General features: G+C 47.7%; 1 protein-coding gene across 2 annotated transcripts in view; it reads left to right on the forward strand.

Moving 5' to 3' along the window:
* exoc4 (exocyst complex component 4) overlaps positions 1-19,524 on the forward strand; it is a 323,186-nt gene that overhangs the window by 153,548 nt on the left and 150,114 nt on the right. For both annotated transcript variants that reach the window (XM_065021455.1, XM_065021456.1), the window contains exon 11: positions 9,192-9,414. In XM_065021455.1, the coding sequence (XP_064877527.1) occupies positions 9,192-9,414 (223 nt within the window). The remainder of the gene's footprint in view (positions 1-9,191; positions 9,415-19,524) is intronic.

Below are 19,524 nucleotides of genomic sequence, written 5' to 3' on the forward strand. Positions count from 1 at the left end.
CTGTACCCTACTGCTACTGTGGAGGTGACTTTCACCTTCTGAGAGTTACTGTAGCTCCTGTACCCTACTGCTACTGTGGAGGTGACTTCCACCTTCTGAGAGTTACTGTAGCTCCTGTACCCTACTGCTACTGTGGAGTGGCTTCCACCTTCTGAGAGTGCTCCTGTACTTACTGTGGAGGTGGCTCCTGTACCCTACTGCTACTGTGGAGGTGGCTTCCACCTTCTGAGAGTTACTGTAGCTCCTGTACCCTACTGCTACTGTGGAGGTGGCTCCTGTACCCTACTGCTACTGTGGAGGTGGCTTCCACCTTCTGAGAGTTACTGTAGCTCCTGTACCCTACTGCTACTGTGGAGGTGGCTTCCACCTTCTGAGAGTTACTGTAGCTCCTGTACCCTACTGCTACTGTGGAGGTGGCTTCCACCTTCTGAGAGTTACTGTAGCTCCTGTACCCTACTGCTACTGTGGAGGTGGCTCCTGTACCCTACTGCTACTGTGGAGGTGACTTCCTCCTTCTGACAGTTACTGTAGCTCCTGTACCCTACTGCTACTGTGGAGGTGGCTTCCACCTTCTGAGAGTTACTGTAGCTCCTGTACCCTACTGCTACTGTGGAGGTGGCTTCCACCTTCTGAGAGTTACTGTAGCTCCTGTACCCTACTGCTACTGTGGAGGTGGCTCCTGTACCCTACTGCTACTGTGGAGGTGACTTCCACCTTCTGAGAGTTACTGTAGCTCCTGTACCCTACTGCTACTGTGGAGGTGGCTTTCACCTTCTGACAGTTACTGTAGCTTCTGTACCCTACTGCTACTGTGGAGGTGACTTTCACCTTCTGAGAGTTACTGTAGCTCCTGTACCCTACTGCTACTGTGGAGGTGGCTTTCACCTTCTGACAGTTACTGTAGCTCCTGTACCCTACTGCTACTGTGGAGGTGACTTTCACCTTCTGAGAGTGGCTCCTGTACCCTACTGCTACTGTGGAGGTGACTTCCACCTTCTGAGAGTTACTGTAGCTCCTGTACCCTACTGCTACTGTGGAGGTGGCTCCTGTACCCTACTGCTACTGTGGAGGTGGCTTCCACCTTCTGAGAGTTACTGTAGCTCCTGTACCCTACTGCTACTGTGGAGGTGGCTCCTGTACCCTACTGCTACTGTGGAGGTGGCTTCCCTACCTTCTGACAGTGGCTACTGCTACTGCTCCTGTACCCTACTGCTACTGTGGAGGTGGCTTTCACCTTCTGTGGAGGTGGCTCCTGTACCCTACTGCTACTGTGGAGGTGGCTTCTGTACACCTTCTGAGGTGGCTTTCACCTTACTTACTGTAGCTCCTGTACCCTACTGCTACTGTGGAGGTGACTTTCACCTTCTGAGAGTTACTGTAGCTCCTGTACCCTACTGCTACTGTGGAGGTGACTTCCTCCTTCTGACAGTTACTGTAGCTCCTGTACCCTGCTACTGTGGAGGTGGCTTCCACCTTCTGAGAGTTACTGTAGCTCCTGTACCCTACTGCTACTGTGGAGGTGGCTTCCACCTTCTGAGAGTTACTGTGGAGCTGGCTGTACCCTTCTGCTACTGTGGAGGTGGCTCCTGTACCCTACTGCTACTGTGGAGGTGGCTTCCACCTTCTGAGAGTTACTGTAGCTCCTGTACCCTACTGCTACTGTGGAGGTGGCTTTCACCTTCTGACAGTTACTGTAGCTCCTGTACCCTACTGCTACTGTGGAGGTGACTTTCACCTTCTGAGAGTTACTGTAGCTCCTGTACCCTACTGCTACTGTGGAGGTGGCTGACAGTTACTGTAGCTCCTGTACCCTACTGCTACTGTGGAGGTGACTTTCACCTTCTGAGAGTTACTGTAGCTCCTGTACCCTACTGCTACTGTGGAGGTGGCTTCCACCTTCTGAGAGTTACTGTAGCTCCTGTACCCTACTGCTACTGTGGAGGTGGCTCCTGTACCCTACTGCTACTGTGGAGGTGGCTTCCACCTTCTGAGAGTTACTGTAGCTCCTGTACCCTACTGCTACTGTGGAGGTGGCTCCTGTACCCTACTGCTACTGTGGAGGTGGCTCCTGTACCCTACTGCTACTGTGGAGGTGGCTCCTGTACCCTACTGCTACTGTGGAGGTGGCTCCTGTACCCTACTGCTACTGTGGAGGTGGCTCCTGTACCCTACTGCTACTGTGGAGGTGGCTCCTGTACCCTACTGCTACTGTGGAGGTGGCTTTCACCTTCTGACAGTTACTGTAGCTCCTGTACCCTACTGCTACTGTGGAGGTGACTTCTGAGACTCTTCTGACTGAGTTAGTTACTGTAGCTCCTGTACCCTACTGCTACTGTGGAGGTGGCTTTCACCTTCTGACAGTTACTGTAGCTCCTGTACCCTACTGCTACTGTGGAGGTGACTTTCACCTTCTGAGAGTTACTGTAGCTCCTGTACCCTACTGCTACTGTGGAGGTGACTTCCACCTTCTGAGAGTTACTGTAGCTCCTGTACCCTACTGCTACTGTGGAGGTGGCTCCTGTACCCTACTGCTACTGTGGAGGTGGCTTCCACCTTCTGAGAGTTACTGTAGCTCCTGTACCCTACTGCTACTGTGGAGGTGGCTCCTGTACCCTACTGCTACTGTGGAGGTGGCTTCCACCTTCTGAGAGTTACTGTAGCTCCTGTACCCTACTGCTACTGTGGAGGTGGCTCCTGTACCCTACTGCTACTGTGGAGGTGGCTTCCACCTTCTGAGAGTTACTGTAGCTCCTGTACCCTACTGCTACTGTGGAGGTGACTTCCACCTTCTGACAGTTACTGTAGCTCCTGTACCCTACTGCTGCTGTGGAGGTGGCTCCTGTACCCTACTGCTACTGTGGAGGTGGCTTCCACCTTCTGACAGTTACTGTAGCTCCTGTACCCTACTGCTACTGTGGAGGTGACTTCCACCTTCTGACAGTTACTGTAGCTCCTGTACCCTACTGCTACTGTGGAGGTGGCTCCTGTACCCTACTGCTACTGTGGAGGTGACTTCCCCCTTCTGACAGTTACTGTAGCTCCTGTACCCTACTGCTACTGTGGAGGTGGCTTCCCCTTCTGACAGTTACTGTAGCTCCTGTACCCTACTGCTACTGTGGAGGTGACTTTCACCTTCTGAGAGTTACTGTAGCTCCTGTACCCTACTGCTACTGTGGAGGTGACTTCCCCCTTCTGACAGTTACTGTAGCTCCTGTACCCTACTGCTACTGTGGAGGTGGCTTCCCCCTTCTGACAGTTACTGTAGCTATTTTACTCTACTGCTGCTATAGTTTTTTCTAATTTATGGGCAATTCACAACATATATTGTGATTACATTTTTTTTTTTTTTTTTACAATTAAAGGTTTTCAAACACTCAGCAATAATCGAATGGATTTGGGGTTTGTGCAATGATACCCAGGCTAAATATAATCCTTCCACAACCATAATGCCCATTCATTATTTTATCAAATAGTTTCATCTGTGTTTTTTGCTATCGTCACTGATTCTGCTTTCACGTCGGTCTTTGAAAATGTACCTTTTGTCACAAATTTAACCAGAACCATTTACAATCCACATTCACTAATCATGACTAACTTATTGTAGCAGGCATTAGGCTATAGAAAATTAGCACAGGTCTTATCAACAATCTCTCAAGCCCATGTGCTATTGAGTAGCCAGCTAATCTTTATATTTCAAGTGTAGCCAACTTGGCTCTATTTTCAAGCTAACAAGGTTGACAGTTGAATTGTTATGAACACACCCTTCTGTCTGTCTCCATCTGTCTGAACAGCGTGCTATTCTGTCCACTCTGTTCAGATGTTGAAATCAAGTGTGTTTAGTATTTCTCAGAATGACAGTGAGTTGACAATTCCTTAAATATTGGTGTTTTATTGCACATTTATAAAACACAGACATGACAGCTGGTATAAAAGTCTTTGGTTAAAACACTGCTAGAGGTACGTGGTACAGCAATCCCACGCACGACAAACTGAGCATTCATTTCCCACAACCAATGTTCGTTGCTACTCCGGTTTTAGTAGTGTCTGCTCTGTGTGCAGTTTGAGGAGTTGAGACATACAAAGGGTATCAGTAGAGAAGTGAACTTCTCTTCTCTGACAATAAAATAAAGTCTCTGTGTTTCGGTGTCCATATGATGCAAAACATCGTGTTTCGGTGACCTCCGATGCAAAAAATCAAGTTGAAACCGCTTGTCAGAGAGGAAGAAGGATTCTCTCATCTTTGTTGTTGTGAATGGCAGGGGGAGGGGCTGTGTGTGTGTGTGTGTGTGTGTGTGTGTGTGTGTGTGTGTGTGTGTGTGTGTGTGTGTGTGTGTGTGTGTGTGTGTGTGTGTGTGTGTGTGTGTGTGTGTGTGTGTGAATGAGAAGGTGCACACAGCACAGAAGGAGGCGAGACCAAAAAGACTACATGAAAACAACATTGTGATCCAGGCATGTGGAATATCATGCAGCCCTACTGTGGAGGTGGCTTACAACGTATGAAGATACAATGGGTCATTAGACTTATGTAAATATCTTTCTTGCCTGGCAACAGCCTGCTTGGCTACAGAGTGTGTGTGTGTAAAGTAGGTAGAATGCCACAAAGTTGGCACCAGACTGTAGTATTAATTGAATGGACTTAATGCCATCATCAACATTCCTTTGAATGTTATCAGCCAATTTGATAAATATGTTACCTGGTTGTTAGGTCAATGTCTGGGTCAGCACCTGCACGTTAGCTAAGCGTCTGGACAAGCAGTTGACTTACCTCAGTTGACTGCATGGTGACACAGGGCCAAGTCCTGAGGCTCAGCTCCAGATGGTTATTTGGACAGAGAACGGCTTCGACTGCATCCATCCATCCTCTCCCCAACATTATTCTAACGTTATCGCTCTCACCAACTAAGATCCATCTGCTCACACACACCAATCCAGATCCATCAACTTGCTGTGCATATTGAGACCATGACAATCGTAACAGGACATGATGTATCTTCTGGTCTGCATGGAATGTTTACGCTGCAACTTGGGTTCTCGATCAATAACAACAACAGAAAATGCACATTTATTAAACGTTGTCAGCACTAATTATATTTAGAGTTATTGAGGGGTATTTAGTGATGTTCTGTGTATTTTAAAATAGGCTGGATGCCTGGTAGTCATTGTAGGCTCAACTTAAATGAGCCCACTATAGAGTTTCTACTTAGTGGCTTTAGCAGGAACAGCAGTGTGAATCCATGAGGGATTTTTAGGAGACCTCTCCTTTTCTCTCACAGTTCACCTCTCTCTCTCTCTCTCTCTCTCTCTCTCTTACAGTTCACCTCTCTCTCTCACTCTCTCTCTCTCTCTCTCTTACAGTTCACCTCTCTCTCTCACTCTCTCTCTCTCTTACAGTTCACCTCTCACTCTCACTCTCTCTCTCTTACAGTTCACCTCTCTCTCTCACTTTCTCTCTCTTACAGTTCACCTCTCTCTCTCACTCTCTCTCTCTCTCTTACAGTTCACCTCTCTCTCTCTCTCTCAGTTCACCTCTCTTACAGTTCACCTCTCTCTCTCTCTCTCTCTTACAGTTCACCTCTCACTCTCACTCTCTCTCTCTTACAGTTCACCTCTCTCTCTCTCACTTTCTCTCTCTTACAGTTCACCTCTCTCTCTCTCTCTCTCTCTCTCTCTTACAGTTCACCTCTCTCTCTCACTCTCTCTCTCTTACAGTTCACCTCTCTCTCTCTCTCTCTCTCTTACAGTTCACCTCTCTCTCACTCTCTCTCTCTTACAGTTCACCTCTCTCTCTCACTCTCTCTCTCTTACAGTTCACCTCTCACTCTCACTCTCTCTCTCTTACAGTTCACCTCTCTCTCTCTCTCACAGTTCACCTCTCTCACTCTCTCTCTCTCTCTCTCTCTCTCTCTCACAGTTCACCTCTCTCACTTTCTCTCTCTTACAGTTCACCTCTGTCTCTCACTCTCTCACAGTTCACCTCTCTCTCTCACTCTCTCTCTCTCACAGTTCACCTCTCTCACTCTCTCTCTCTTACAGTTCACCTCTCTCACTCTCTATCTCTCACAGTTCACCTCTCTCTCTCTCTCTCTCTCTCTCTCTCACAGTTCACCTCACTCTCTCTCTCTCACAGTTCACCTCTCTCACTCTCTCTCTCTTACAGTTCACCTCTCTCACTCTCTATCTCTCACAGTTCACCTCTCTCACTCTCTCTCTCTCTCTCTCTCTCTCTCACAGTTCACCTCTCTCACTCTCTCTCTCTCACAGTTCACCTCTCTCACTCTCTCTCTCACAGTTCACCTCTCTCACTCTCTATCTCTCACAGTTCACCTCTCTCACTCTCTCTCTCTCTCTCACAGTTCACCTCTCTCTCTCTCTCACAGTTCACCTCTCTCTCTCTCTCTCACACAGTTCACCTCTCTCTCTCTCTCTCTCTCTTACAGTTCACCTCTCTCTCTCACTCTCTCTCTCTTACAGTTCACCTCTCTCTCTCACTCTCTCTCTCTCACAGTTCACCTCTCTCACTCTCTCTCTCACAGTTCACCTCTCTCACTCTCTCTCTCTTACAGTTCACCTCTCTCACTCTCTTTCTCTCACAGTACACCTCTCTCACTCTCTTTCTCTCACAGTACACCTCTCTCACTCTCTCTCTCACAGTTCACCTCTCTCACTCTCTCTCTCTCTCACAGTTCACCTCTCTCACTCTCTCTCTCTCTCACAGTTCACCTCTCTCACTCTCTCTCTTTTACAGTTCACCTCTCTCACTCTCTCTCTCTCTCTTACAGTTCACCTCTCTCACTCTCTCTCTCTTACAGTTCCCCTCTCTCACTCACATCTCTCTCACTGAAGAAGACACATTTCAGTTGTTGTGCAACTGAGGTATGCACTCCCCCTCCCCTTTCTCTATAGACACCTATAGCCTTCTACAGAGCCCTCCCTAGCCCTGCTGTCCCCCGCTATAGACACCTAGAGCCTTCTACAGAGCCCTCTCTAGCCCTGCTGTCCCCCACTATAGACACCTAGAGCCTTCTACAGAGCCCTCTCTAGCCCTGCTGTCCCCACTATAGACACCTAGAGCCTTCTACAGAGCCCTCTCTAGCCCTGCTGTCCCCACTATAGACACCTAGAGCCTTCTACAGAGCCCTCTCTAGCCCTGCTGTCCCCCACTATAGACACCTAGAGCCTTCTACAGAGCCCTCTCTAGCCCTGCTGTCCCCCACTATAGACACCTAGAGCCTTCTACAGAGCCCTCTCTAGCCCTGCTGTCCCCACTATAGACACCTAGAGCCTTCTACAGAGCCCTCTCTAGCCCTGCTGTCCCCCACTATAGACACCTAGAGCCTTCTACAGAGCCATCTCTAGCCCTGCTGTCCCCCACTATAGACACCTAGAGCCTTCTACAGAGCCCTCTCTAGCCCTGCTGTCCCCCACTATAGACACCTAGAGCCTTCTACAGAGCCCTCTCTATCCCTGCTGTCCCCCACTATAGACACCTAGAGCCTTCTACAGAGCCCTCTCTAGCCCTGCTGTCCCCCACTATAGACACCTAGAGCCTTCTACAGAGCCCTCTCTAGCCCTGCTGTCCCCCACTATAGACACCTAGGGCCTTCTACAGAGCCCTCTCTAGCCCTGCTGTCCCCCACTATAGACACCTAGGGCCTTCTACAGAGCCCTCTCTAGCCCTGCTGTCCCCCACTATAGACACCTAGGGCCTTCTAAAGAGCCCCCTCTAGCCCTGCTGTCCCCCACTATAGACACCTAGGGCCTTCTACAGAGCCCTCTCTAGCCCTGCTGTCCCCCACTATAGACACCTAGGGCCTTCTACAGAGCCCTCTCTAGCCCTGCTGTCCCCCACTATAGACACCTAGAGCCTGTCGTTCATTCGTTCTTTCTTTCCTTCTTCCCCCCCTCCCCCTCCCGTCCCCTCCCCCCACCCCCCACCCCCTCCATTGCTCCATAGTTCCAACTCTGAATAGATCTGTCCCCCTTCACCCTGACGTGAAGGATTTGATTTATTTGTGTGTGTTAAGCTGTTGAGGACACACTCGCTCTTGCGTGGAGATTTTTTTTGCGTGGAGTTTTCAAGGTCTAAACCTGAGCAGTTTGTCCAAGTTGTCCTGGACTGGTCCTGGCACGTTATCGCCCTTTAACTCTTAACTTTTCTAAAAGTATGAACACAGTCTGCACGCCAATTATTCTCTCCAAATGAGTTCCCAATACTACCACTCATTTCAGTAACGCAATTCCCCTCTGTTTATTTAATGGGAATTCTTTATCACCTCCTTATCATGGGTCTTACAGCATCTGTGTAGTGCAGCTAGTGGAACTACTTCTTACGTTCCTAGAGGGGTGAAATGCGGAAGACACATTTCAGTTGAAGGCATTCAGTCGTACAACTGACGAGGTATCCCCCTGTCCAGGCTAACATTGCTGTAGCCTTCCTGTACAGTCTCTCTGTTTCACCCCATAGGTTTATCCAGGCTAACATTGCTGTAGCCTTCCTGTCCAGTCTCTCTGTTTCACCCCATAGGTTTATCCAGGCTAACATTGCTGTAGCCTTCCTGTCCAGTCTCTCTGTTTCACCCCATAGGTTTATCCAGGCTAACATTGCTGTAACCTTCCTGTCCAGTCTCTCTGTTTCACCCCATAGGTTTATCCAGGCTAACATTGCTGTAGCCTTCCTGTACAGTCTCTCTGTTTCACCCCATAGGTTTATCCAGGCTAACATTGCTGTAGCCTTCCTGTCCAGTCTCTCTGTTTCACCTTATAGGTTTATCCAGGCTAACATTGCTGTAGCCTTCCTGTCCTGTCTCTCTGTTTCACCCCATAGGTTTATCCAGGCTAACATTGCTGTAGCCTTCCTGTCCAGTCTCTCTGTTTCTCCCCATAGGTTTATCCAGGCTAACATTGCTGTAGCCTTCCTGTCCAGTCTCTCTGTTTCACCCCATAGGTTTATCCAGGCTAACATTGCTGTAGCCTTCCTGGACAGTCTCTCTGTTTCACCCCATAGGTTTATCCAGGCTAACATTGCTGTAACCTTCCTGGACAGTTTCTCTAACGATGGCTCAAGGTTCTCTAACGTTGCACTAACATTCCTGTCCAGTCTCTGTTTCTCCCCATAGGTTTATCCAGGCTAATGTTGCCGCAACGTTCCTCTCCACTCTCTCTAACGTTCCCTCAACATTGTCCCCCCCCAGGTTCATCAATGAGACAGAGCAGAACATGGATTCACCGGGGCAGGCCAAGCAGTGCCAGCTCCGGACCTTCCTGACCTACTACATCAACGACCTGTTCCTGCACCAGGTCAGAACAGAGATCAACAAGGAGATCCGGGCCGTCAGCAAGACAGCAGACCCACTGAAAGTCCTGGCTAGTGCCGATACTATGAAGGTCCTGGCGGTGCAGAGGCCCCTGCTGCAGGTGAGGGGGGCCGGGAACACACACTCGCAGGACACACACACACACTCGCAGGACACACACACACACACTCGCAGGACACACACACACACACACTCGCAGGACACACACACACACACACTCGCAGGACACACACACACACTCGCAGGAAACACACACACACTCGCAGGACACACACACACACTCGCAGGACACACACACACACTCGCAGGACACACACACACACTCGCAGGACACACACACACACTCGCAGGACACACACACACACTCGCAGGACGGACACACACACACTCGCAGGACGGACACACACACACTCGCAGGACGGACACACACACACTCGTAGGACGGACACACACACACTCGCAGGACGGACACACACACACTCGCAGGACGGACAGACACACACTCGCAGGACGGACACACACACACTCGCAGGACGGAACCACACACACTCGCAGGACGGACACACACACACTCGCAGGACGGACACACACACACTCGCAGGACGGACACACACACACTCGCAGGACGGACACACACACACTCGCAGGACGGACACACACACACTCGCAGGACGGACACACACACACTCGTAGGACGGACACACACACATTCGTAGGACGGACACACACACACTCGCAGGACGGACACACACACACTCGCAGGACGGACTGTCTGTGTGGACATATTTATACAGACACATATGCTTACTTACTTCTGCTCATACTTTGTTTCCTGTTCACAACCTGTTCACAACCTATTCACAACCTATTCACAACCTGTTCACAACCTATTCACAACCTGTTCACAACCTATTCACAAGATCAACATTCCTCTTAATTTATGTTATGGTGTACATTTCCATTTGAGTCATTTAGCAGACGTTCTTATACAGAGAGACTTACAGTTGGTGAATTCATCAGTTAGTATACGGCCAGGTAATAGTTTCCTTTGGACTTTGTGGTTTCCACAGCCACCTCGCTCCCTGTCTCTCTCGTTCTCTCTCTCTCGTTCTCTCTCTCTCGTTCTCTCTCTCTCGCTCTCTCTCGTTCGCTCTCTCTCTCTCTCTCTCTCTCTCGCTCTCTCTCTCTCTTCTCGTTCTCTCTCTCTCTCTCTCTCTCTCGTTCTCTCTCTCGTTCTCTCTCTCTCTCGTTCTCTCTCTCGTTCTCTCTCGTTCTCTCTCTCTCGTTCTCGCTCTCTCTCTCTCGTTCTCTCTCTCATTCTCGCTCTCTCTCTCTCGTTCTCTCTCTCATTCTCGCTCTCTCTCATTCTCGCTCTCTCTCATTCTCTCTCTCTCTCTCATTCTCTCTCTCTCTCGTTCTCTCTCTCGTTCTCTCTCTCATTCTCTCGCTCATTCTCTCTCTCATTCTCTCTCTCTCTCGTTCTCACTCTCGTTCTCTCTCTCGTTCTCTCTCTCATTCTCGCTCTCGTTCTCTCTCTCATTCTCGCTCTCTCTCGTTCTCTCTCATTCTCGCTCTCTCTCGTTCTCTCTCATTCTCGCTCTCTCTCATTCTCGCTCTCTCTCGTTCTCTCTCATTCTCGCTCTCTCTCGTTCTCTCTCTCATTCTCGTTCTCTCTCATTCTCTCTCATTCTCTCTCTCTCGTTCTCTCTCATTCTCTCTCTCTCGTTCTCTCTCATTCTCTCTCTCTCGTTCTCTCTCTCGTTCTCTCTCGTTCTCGCTCTCATTCTCTCTCTCTCGTTCTCTCTCGTTCTCTTTCTCATTCTCTCTCTCTCTCGTTCTCTCTCTCATTCTCGCTCTCTCTCGTTCTCTCTCTCTCGTTCTCTCTCTCTCGTTCTCGCTCTCTCTCGTTCTCTCTCTCTCTCGTTCTCTCTCTCATTCTCGCTCTCTCTCATTCTCACTCTCTCTCATTCTCGCTCTCTCTCGTTCTCTCTCGCTCACAAATTTTATCTTACACACACACACACACACACACACACACACACACACACACACAGTGATACTTGGCAGCCACCCACCCACCCACCTATCTCACAGAATCATAATTGTCTCTGAAACAGCATTTGATTCTCCCTGACCCCGTAGAAGCAGTTAATTGGTGGTTATAGAATATAGACACACACACACCCCGGTACCCATTTCCTCCAGCTCAGGAAGTGGGCCTATCATCTCCATGGATACCACTTACTGCTCATGCTCACCTAGCTCCTCCCCTATTAAAGATGAGATCAATCATGAGATCGATCACTTCTCACAGCAATGTGTTCCCCAGATCAGATATGTAACAGTGGATGTTATGCATCTCAAAGCTAGTCTCTGTGAATACTCTACAGTAGTGTATAAAGAATGAGTCTTCTCATACCGACACATTGACCGTTACCATAAATACCTACACTGTTGATTCTTCTTCTTCAGTGTTTACCTGCATGTTTAGGCTATAGCTATAGTGGCTGTGTTAATGTGTGGATGCTACTGTTTGTGTGTGTGTTTGTGTGTGTGCGTGTGTGTGTGACTGCGTATATGTGTGCGTGTACTGTAAGAGCTAGTTAGTCAATTAGTCCAGAGATGGTGAAGGGCCATCTAGAATACAGAGATGGTGAAGGGCCATCTAGAATACAGAGATGGTGAAGGGCCATCTAGAATACAGAGATGGTGAAGGGCCATCTAGAATACAGAGATGGTGAAGGGCCATCTAGAATACAGAGATGGTGAAGGGCCATCTAGAATACAGAGATGGTGAAGGGCCATCTAAAATACAGAGATGGTGAAGGGCCATCTAGAATACAGAGATGGTGAAGGGCCATCTAGAATACAGAGATGGTGAAGGGCCATCTAGAATACAGACATGGTGAAGGGCCATCTAGAATACAGACATGGTGAAGGGCCATCTAGAATACAGAGATGGTGAAGGGCCATCTAGAATACAGACATGGTGAAGGGCCATCTAGAATACAGACATGGTGAAGGGCCATCTAGAATACAGACATGGTGAAGGGCCATCTAGAATACAGAGATGGTGAAGGGCCATCTAGAATACAGAGATGGTGAAGGGCCATCTAGAATACAGAGATGGTGAAGGGCCATCTAGAATACAGAGATGGTGAAGGGCCATCTAGAATACAGAGATGGTGAAGGGCCATCTAGAATACAGAGATGGTGAAGGGCCATCTAGAATACAGAGATGGTGAAGGGCCATCTAGAATACAGAGATGGTGAAGGGCCATCTAGAATACAGAGATGGTGAAGGGCCATCTAGAATACAGAGATGGTGTCGTGTCATCTAGAATACAAAGATGGTGAAGTGTCATCTAAAATACAGAGATGGTGAAGTGTCATCTAGAATACAGAGATGGTGTCATCTAGAATACAGAGATGTGTGACAGTGTGTGTATCCACTCCAGAATGTGTATGTAGGTGTGTATTAAGACAGTGTGTGTATGTAGGTGTGTATTAAGACCGTGTGTGTATCCACTCCAGAATGTGTATGTAGGTGTGTATTAAGACAGTGTGTGTTTCCACTCCAGAATGTGTATGTAGGTGTGTATTAAGAAGGTGTGTGTATCCACTCCAGAATGTGTATGTAGGTGTGTATTAAGACAGTGTGTGTATGTAGGTGTGTATTAAGAAGGTGTGTGTATCCACTCCAGAATGTGTATGTAGGTGTGTATTAAGACAGTGTGTGTATGTAGGTGTGTATTAAGACAGTGTGTGTATGTAGGTGTGTATTAAGACAGTGTGTGTATGTAGGTGTGTATTAAGACAGTGTGTGTATGTAGGTGTGTATTAAGACAGTGTGTGTATGTAGGTGTGTATTAAGACAGTGTGTGTATGTAGGTGTGTATTAAGACAGTGTGTGTATGTAGGTGTGTATTAAGACAGTGTGTGTATGTAGGTGTGTATTAAGACAGTGTGTGTATGTAGGTGTGTATTAAGACAGTGTGTGTATGTAGGTGTGTATTAAGACAGTGTGTGTCTGCCCCTCTGTCTTTGTTAACTCTCCATTCAGAGTGAGAGAACACTGACAGTTCATTACAGCTCCTGGCTCGGAGTTCACTGGCGTTTGTTTACGATTATGACTTCTCCTTAACGAGGACTGCGGCATCTTGCTAATTACACTGCTAGGCTAATGAGCCTCTCTCCAGTTAGCGGGAGCTCCATAAAACGCTCCTTTTGTTTGGGGTTTTGGCTTTTTTAATTACGCCAATCAAAGAGGCCTGCCTGCTCCTTCCTCTACTGCCAGATACGCACATACAAGACCCAGGCCCTCGTGTGTGTGTGTGTGTGTGTGTGTGTGTGCGTGCGAGCGAGAGAAGTCCAACCGATCCCCACTGTGTCCTGGCTGGTTGGTCTCAGTGTGACAGCGGGCCACTACTTTTAATGGGCTACTCCAGTCCTCAGTGCTCCCTGCTCACTCAAGATGGCAGGTGTCTTTATGGAGGAAAGAGACTGAAGGAGATGATACATGTCCCAGAGGTGGACAGCTATAGAACAATACATCCTTCTGTATCAGTGTGTTAAAGGGAAGCTGCTGTAGGTTAAAGGAGCTGTTCTTACTGTTTAGATCATTACATTCCTTGTACGTGTTGGGTCTTTCTCAGGCCTAATGTAGATGGGAAATGGTGCATGCCTGCTGTTTGGGGGGGGTTGTGTGTCCATGCATGCGCACACACACAAGTGTGTTCCTACAGCAGGTGTTCTAAGAGTGGGGCCACACCACTGGCACTTGAACCAATGGGCTGAAGGGACAGAGAGACACATGTTGATACACTACATTAAACACACTCTCTACCTTGGCTGCCATCACACAGGAAACGGCAGGGGACCCCATTTATAGGTGCACCTGCCATCCACTCCACCACAACACACATGTATGTACATGGGGTTAGGGGGAAGGCATTAGTGGACATACCTGGTGGACACACAGAGTGGGTTGCTGTGTTCTGGGCTGGGGGGGAGATGTTGCTCCATCCAGATTAACATACAGCTGGGTAGCATTGTCATGGGGAGATGTACTGTACCCCCACACTGTAGTGTTAGCTGTTACCATACAGGACAACACACCCTGGGATATCACTGGACGCCATACAGGAACGATACGTTATCTAGAGACATGGGCTCTGATACCATACAGGAACGATACGTTATCTAGAGACATGGGCTCTGATACCATACAGGAACGATACGTTATCTAGAGACATGGGCTCTGATACCATACAGGAACGATATCGTTATCTAGAGACATGGGCTCTGATACCATACAGGAACGATACGTTATCTAGAGACATGGGCTCTGATACCATACAGGAACGATACGTTATCTAGAGACATGGGCTCTGATACCATACAGGAACGATACGTTATCTAGAGACATGGGCTCTGATACCATACAGGAACGATACGTTATCTAGAGACATGGGCTCTGATACCATACAGGAACGATACGTTATCTAGAGACATGGGCTCTGATACCATACAGGAACGATACGTTATCTAGAGACATGGGCTCTGATACCATACAGGAACGATACGTTATCTAGAGACATGGGCTCTGATACCATACAGGAACGATACGTTATCTAGAGACATGGGCTCTGATACCATACAGGAACGATACGTTATCTAGAGACATGGGCTCTGATACCATACAGGTACGATACGTTATCTAGAGACATGGGCTCTGATACCATACAGGAACGATACGTTATCTAGAGACATGGGCTCTGATACCATACAGGAACGATACGTTATCTAGAGACATGGGCTCTGATACCATACAGGAACGATACGTTATCTAGAGACATGGGCTCTGATACCATACAGGAACGATACGTTATCTAGAGACATGGGCTCTGATACCATACAGGAACGATACGTTATCTAGAGACATGGGCTCTGATACCATACAGGAACGATACGTTATATAGAGACATGGGCTCTGATACCATACAGGAACGATACGTTATCTAGAGACATGGGCTCTGATACCATACAGGAACGATACGTTATCTAGAGACATGGGCTCTGATACCATACAGGAACGATACGTTATCTAGAGACACGGGCTCTGATACCATACAGGAACGATACGTTATCTAGAGACATGGGCTCTGATACCATACAGGAACGATACGTTATCTAGAGACATGGGCTCTGATACCATACAGGAACGATACGTTATCTAGAGACATGGGCTCTGATACCATACAGGAACGATACGTTATCTAGAGACATGGGATCTGATACCATACAGGAACGATACGTTATCTAGAGACATGGGCTCTGATACCATACAGGAACGATACGTTATCTAGAGACATGGGCTCTGATACCATACAGGAACGATACGTTATCTAGAGACATGGGCTCTGATACCATACAGGACACCCACCCTGGGATATCACTGGACGCCATACAGGAACAATACGTTATCTAGAGACATGTGCTCTGATACCATACAGGACACCCACCCTGGGATATCACTGGACGCCATACAGGAACGATACGTTATCTAGAGACATGGGCTCTGATACCATACAGGAACGATACGTTATCTAGAGACATGGGCTCTGATACCATACAGGAACGATACGTTATCTAGAGACATGGGCTCTGATACCATACAGGAACGATACGTTATCTAGAGACATGGGCTCTGATACCATACAGGAACGATACGTTATCTAGAGACATGGGCTCTGATACCATACAGGAACGATACGTTATCTAGAGACATGGGCTCTGATACCATACAGGACACCCACCCTGGGATATCACTGGAAGCCATACAGGAACGATACGTTATCTAGAGACATGTGCTCTGATACCATACAGGACACCCACCCTGGGATATCACTGGACGCCATACAGGAACGATACGTTATCTAGAGACATGGGCTCTGATACCATACAGGAACGATACGTTATCTAGAGACATGGGCTCTGATACCATACAGGAACGATACGTTATCTAGAGACATGGGCTCTGATACCATACAGGAACGATACGTTATCTAGAGACATGGGCTCTGATACCATACAGGAACGATACGTTATCTAGAGACATGGGCTCTGATACCATACAGGAACGATACGTTATCTAGAGACATGGGCTCTGATACCATACAGGAACGATACGTTATCTAGAGACATGGGCTCTGATACCATACAGGTACGATACGTTATCTAGAGACATGGGCTCTGATACCATACAGGAACGATACGTTATCTAGAGACGTGCTCTGATACCATACAGGACACCCACCCTGGGATATCACTGGACGCCATACAGGAACGATACGTTATCTAGAGACATGGGCTCTGTTACCATACAGGAACGATACGTTATCTAGAGACATGGGCTCTGATACCATACAGGAACGATACGTTATCTAGAGACATGGGCTCTGATACCATACAGGAACGATACGTTATCTAGAGACATGGGCTCTGTTACCATACAGGAACGATACGTTATCTAGAGACATGGGCTCTGATACCATACAGGAACGATCGTTATCTAGAGACATGGGCTCTGATACCATACAGGAACGATCGTTATCTAGAGACATGGGCTCTGATACCATACAGGAACGATACGTTATCTAGAGACATGGGCTCTGATACCATACAGGAACGATCGTTATCTAGAGACATGGGCTCTGATACCATACAGGAACGATACGTTATCTAGAGACATGGGCTCTGATACCATACAGGAACGATACGTTATCTAGAGACATGGGCTCTGATACCATACAGGAACGATACGTTATCTAGAGACATGGGCTCTGATACCATACAGGAACGATACGTTATCTAGAGACATGGGCTCTGATACCATACAGGAACGATACGTTATCTAGAGACATGGGCTCTGATACCATACAGGAACGATACGTTATCTAGAGACATGGGCTCTGATACCATACAGGACACCCACCCTGGGATATCACTGGACGCCATACAGGAACGATACGTTATCTAGAGACATGTGCTCTGATACCATACAGGACACCCACCCTGGGATATCACTGGACGCCATACAGGAACGATACGTTATCTAGAGACATGGGCTCTGATACCATACAGGAACGATACGTTATCTAGAGACATGGGCTCTGATACCATACAGGAACGATACGTTATCTAGAGACATGGGCTCTGTTACCATACAGGAACGATACGTTATCTAGAGACATGGGATCTGATACCATACAGGAACGATACGTTATCTAGAGACATGGGCTCTGATACCATACAGGAACGATCGTTATCTAGAGACATGGGCTCTGATACCATACAGGAACGATACGTTATCTAGAGACATGGGATCTGATACCATACAGGAACGATACGTTATCTAGAGACATGGGCTCTGATACCATACAGGAACGATACGTTATCTAGAGACATGGGCTCTGATACCATACAGGAACGATACGTTATCTAGAGACATGGGCTCTGATACCATACAGGAACGATACGTTATCTAGAGACATGGGCTCTGTTACCATACAGGAACGATACGTTATCTAGAGACAAGGGCTCTGATACCATACAGGAACGATACGTTATCTAGAGACATTGATACTAGAGACATGGCTCTGATACCTGATACCATACAGGAACGATACGTTATCTAGAGACATGGGCTCTGATACCATACAGGAACGATACGTTATCTAGAGACATGGGCTCTGATACCATACAGGAACGATACGTTATCTAGAGACATGGGCTCTGATACCATACAGGAACGATACGTTATCTAGAGACATGGGCTCTGATACCATACAGGAACGATACGTTATCTAGAGACATGGGCTCTGATACCATACAGGAACGATCGTTATCTAGAGACATGGGCTCTGATACCATACAGGAACGATACGTTATCTAGAGACATGGGCTCTGATACCATACAGGAACGATACGTTATCTAGAGACATGGGCTCTGATACCATACAGGACACCCACCCTGGGATATCACTGGACGCCATACAGGAACGATTTATCTAGAGACATGTGCTCTGATACCATACAGGACACCCACCCTGGGATATCACTGGACGCCATACAGGAACGATCGTTATCTAGAGACATGGGCTCTGATACCATACAGGAACGATACGTTATCTAGAGACATGGGCTCTGTTACCATGGGAACGATATCTAGAGACATCTAGAGACATGGGACATCTGATACCATACAGGAACGATACGTTATCTAGAGACATGGGCTCTGATACCATACAGGAACGATACGTTATCTAGAGACATGGGCTCTGATACCATACAGGAACGATACGTTATCTAGAGACATGGGATCTGATACCATACAGGAACGATACGTTATCTAGAGACATGGGCTCTGATACCATACAGGAACGATACGTTATCTAGAGACATGGGCTCTGATACCATACAGGAACGATACGTTATCTAGAGACATGGGCTCTGATACCATACAGGAACGATACGTTATCTAGAGACATGGGCTCTGATACCATACAGGAACGATACGTTATCTAGAGACATGGGCTCTGATACCATACAGGAACGATACGTTATCTAGAGACATGGGCTCTGATACCATACAGGAACGATACGTTATCTAGAGACATGGGCTCTGATACCATACAGGAAAGATACGTTATCTAGAGACATGGGCTCTGATACCATACAGGAACGATACGTTATCTAGAGACATGGGCTCTGATACCATACAGGAACGATACGTTATCTAGAGACATGGGCTCTGATACCATACAGGAACGATACGTTATCTAGAGACATGGGCTCTGATACCATACAGGAACGATACGTTATCTAGAGACATGGGCTCTGATACCATACAGGAACGATACGTTATCTAGAGACATGGGCTCTGATACCATACAGGAACGACACCAGAGACATGGGCTCTGGGATACCATACAGGAACATCTGAGACATGGGCTCTGATACCATACAGGAACGATATATCTAGAGACATGGGCTCTGATACCATACAGGAACGATACGTTATCTAGAGACATGGGCTCTGATACCATACAGGAACGACCCATCTGGAGACATGGGCTCTGATACCATACAGGAACGATACGTTATCTAGAGACATGGGCTCTGATACCATACAGGACACCCACCTGGG

This window comes from Oncorhynchus nerka, linkage group LG8, assembly GCF_034236695.1.
Source record: "Oncorhynchus nerka isolate Pitt River linkage group LG8, Oner_Uvic_2.0, whole genome shotgun sequence".
Taxonomy (NCBI): domain Eukaryota; kingdom Metazoa; phylum Chordata; class Actinopteri; order Salmoniformes; family Salmonidae; genus Oncorhynchus; species Oncorhynchus nerka.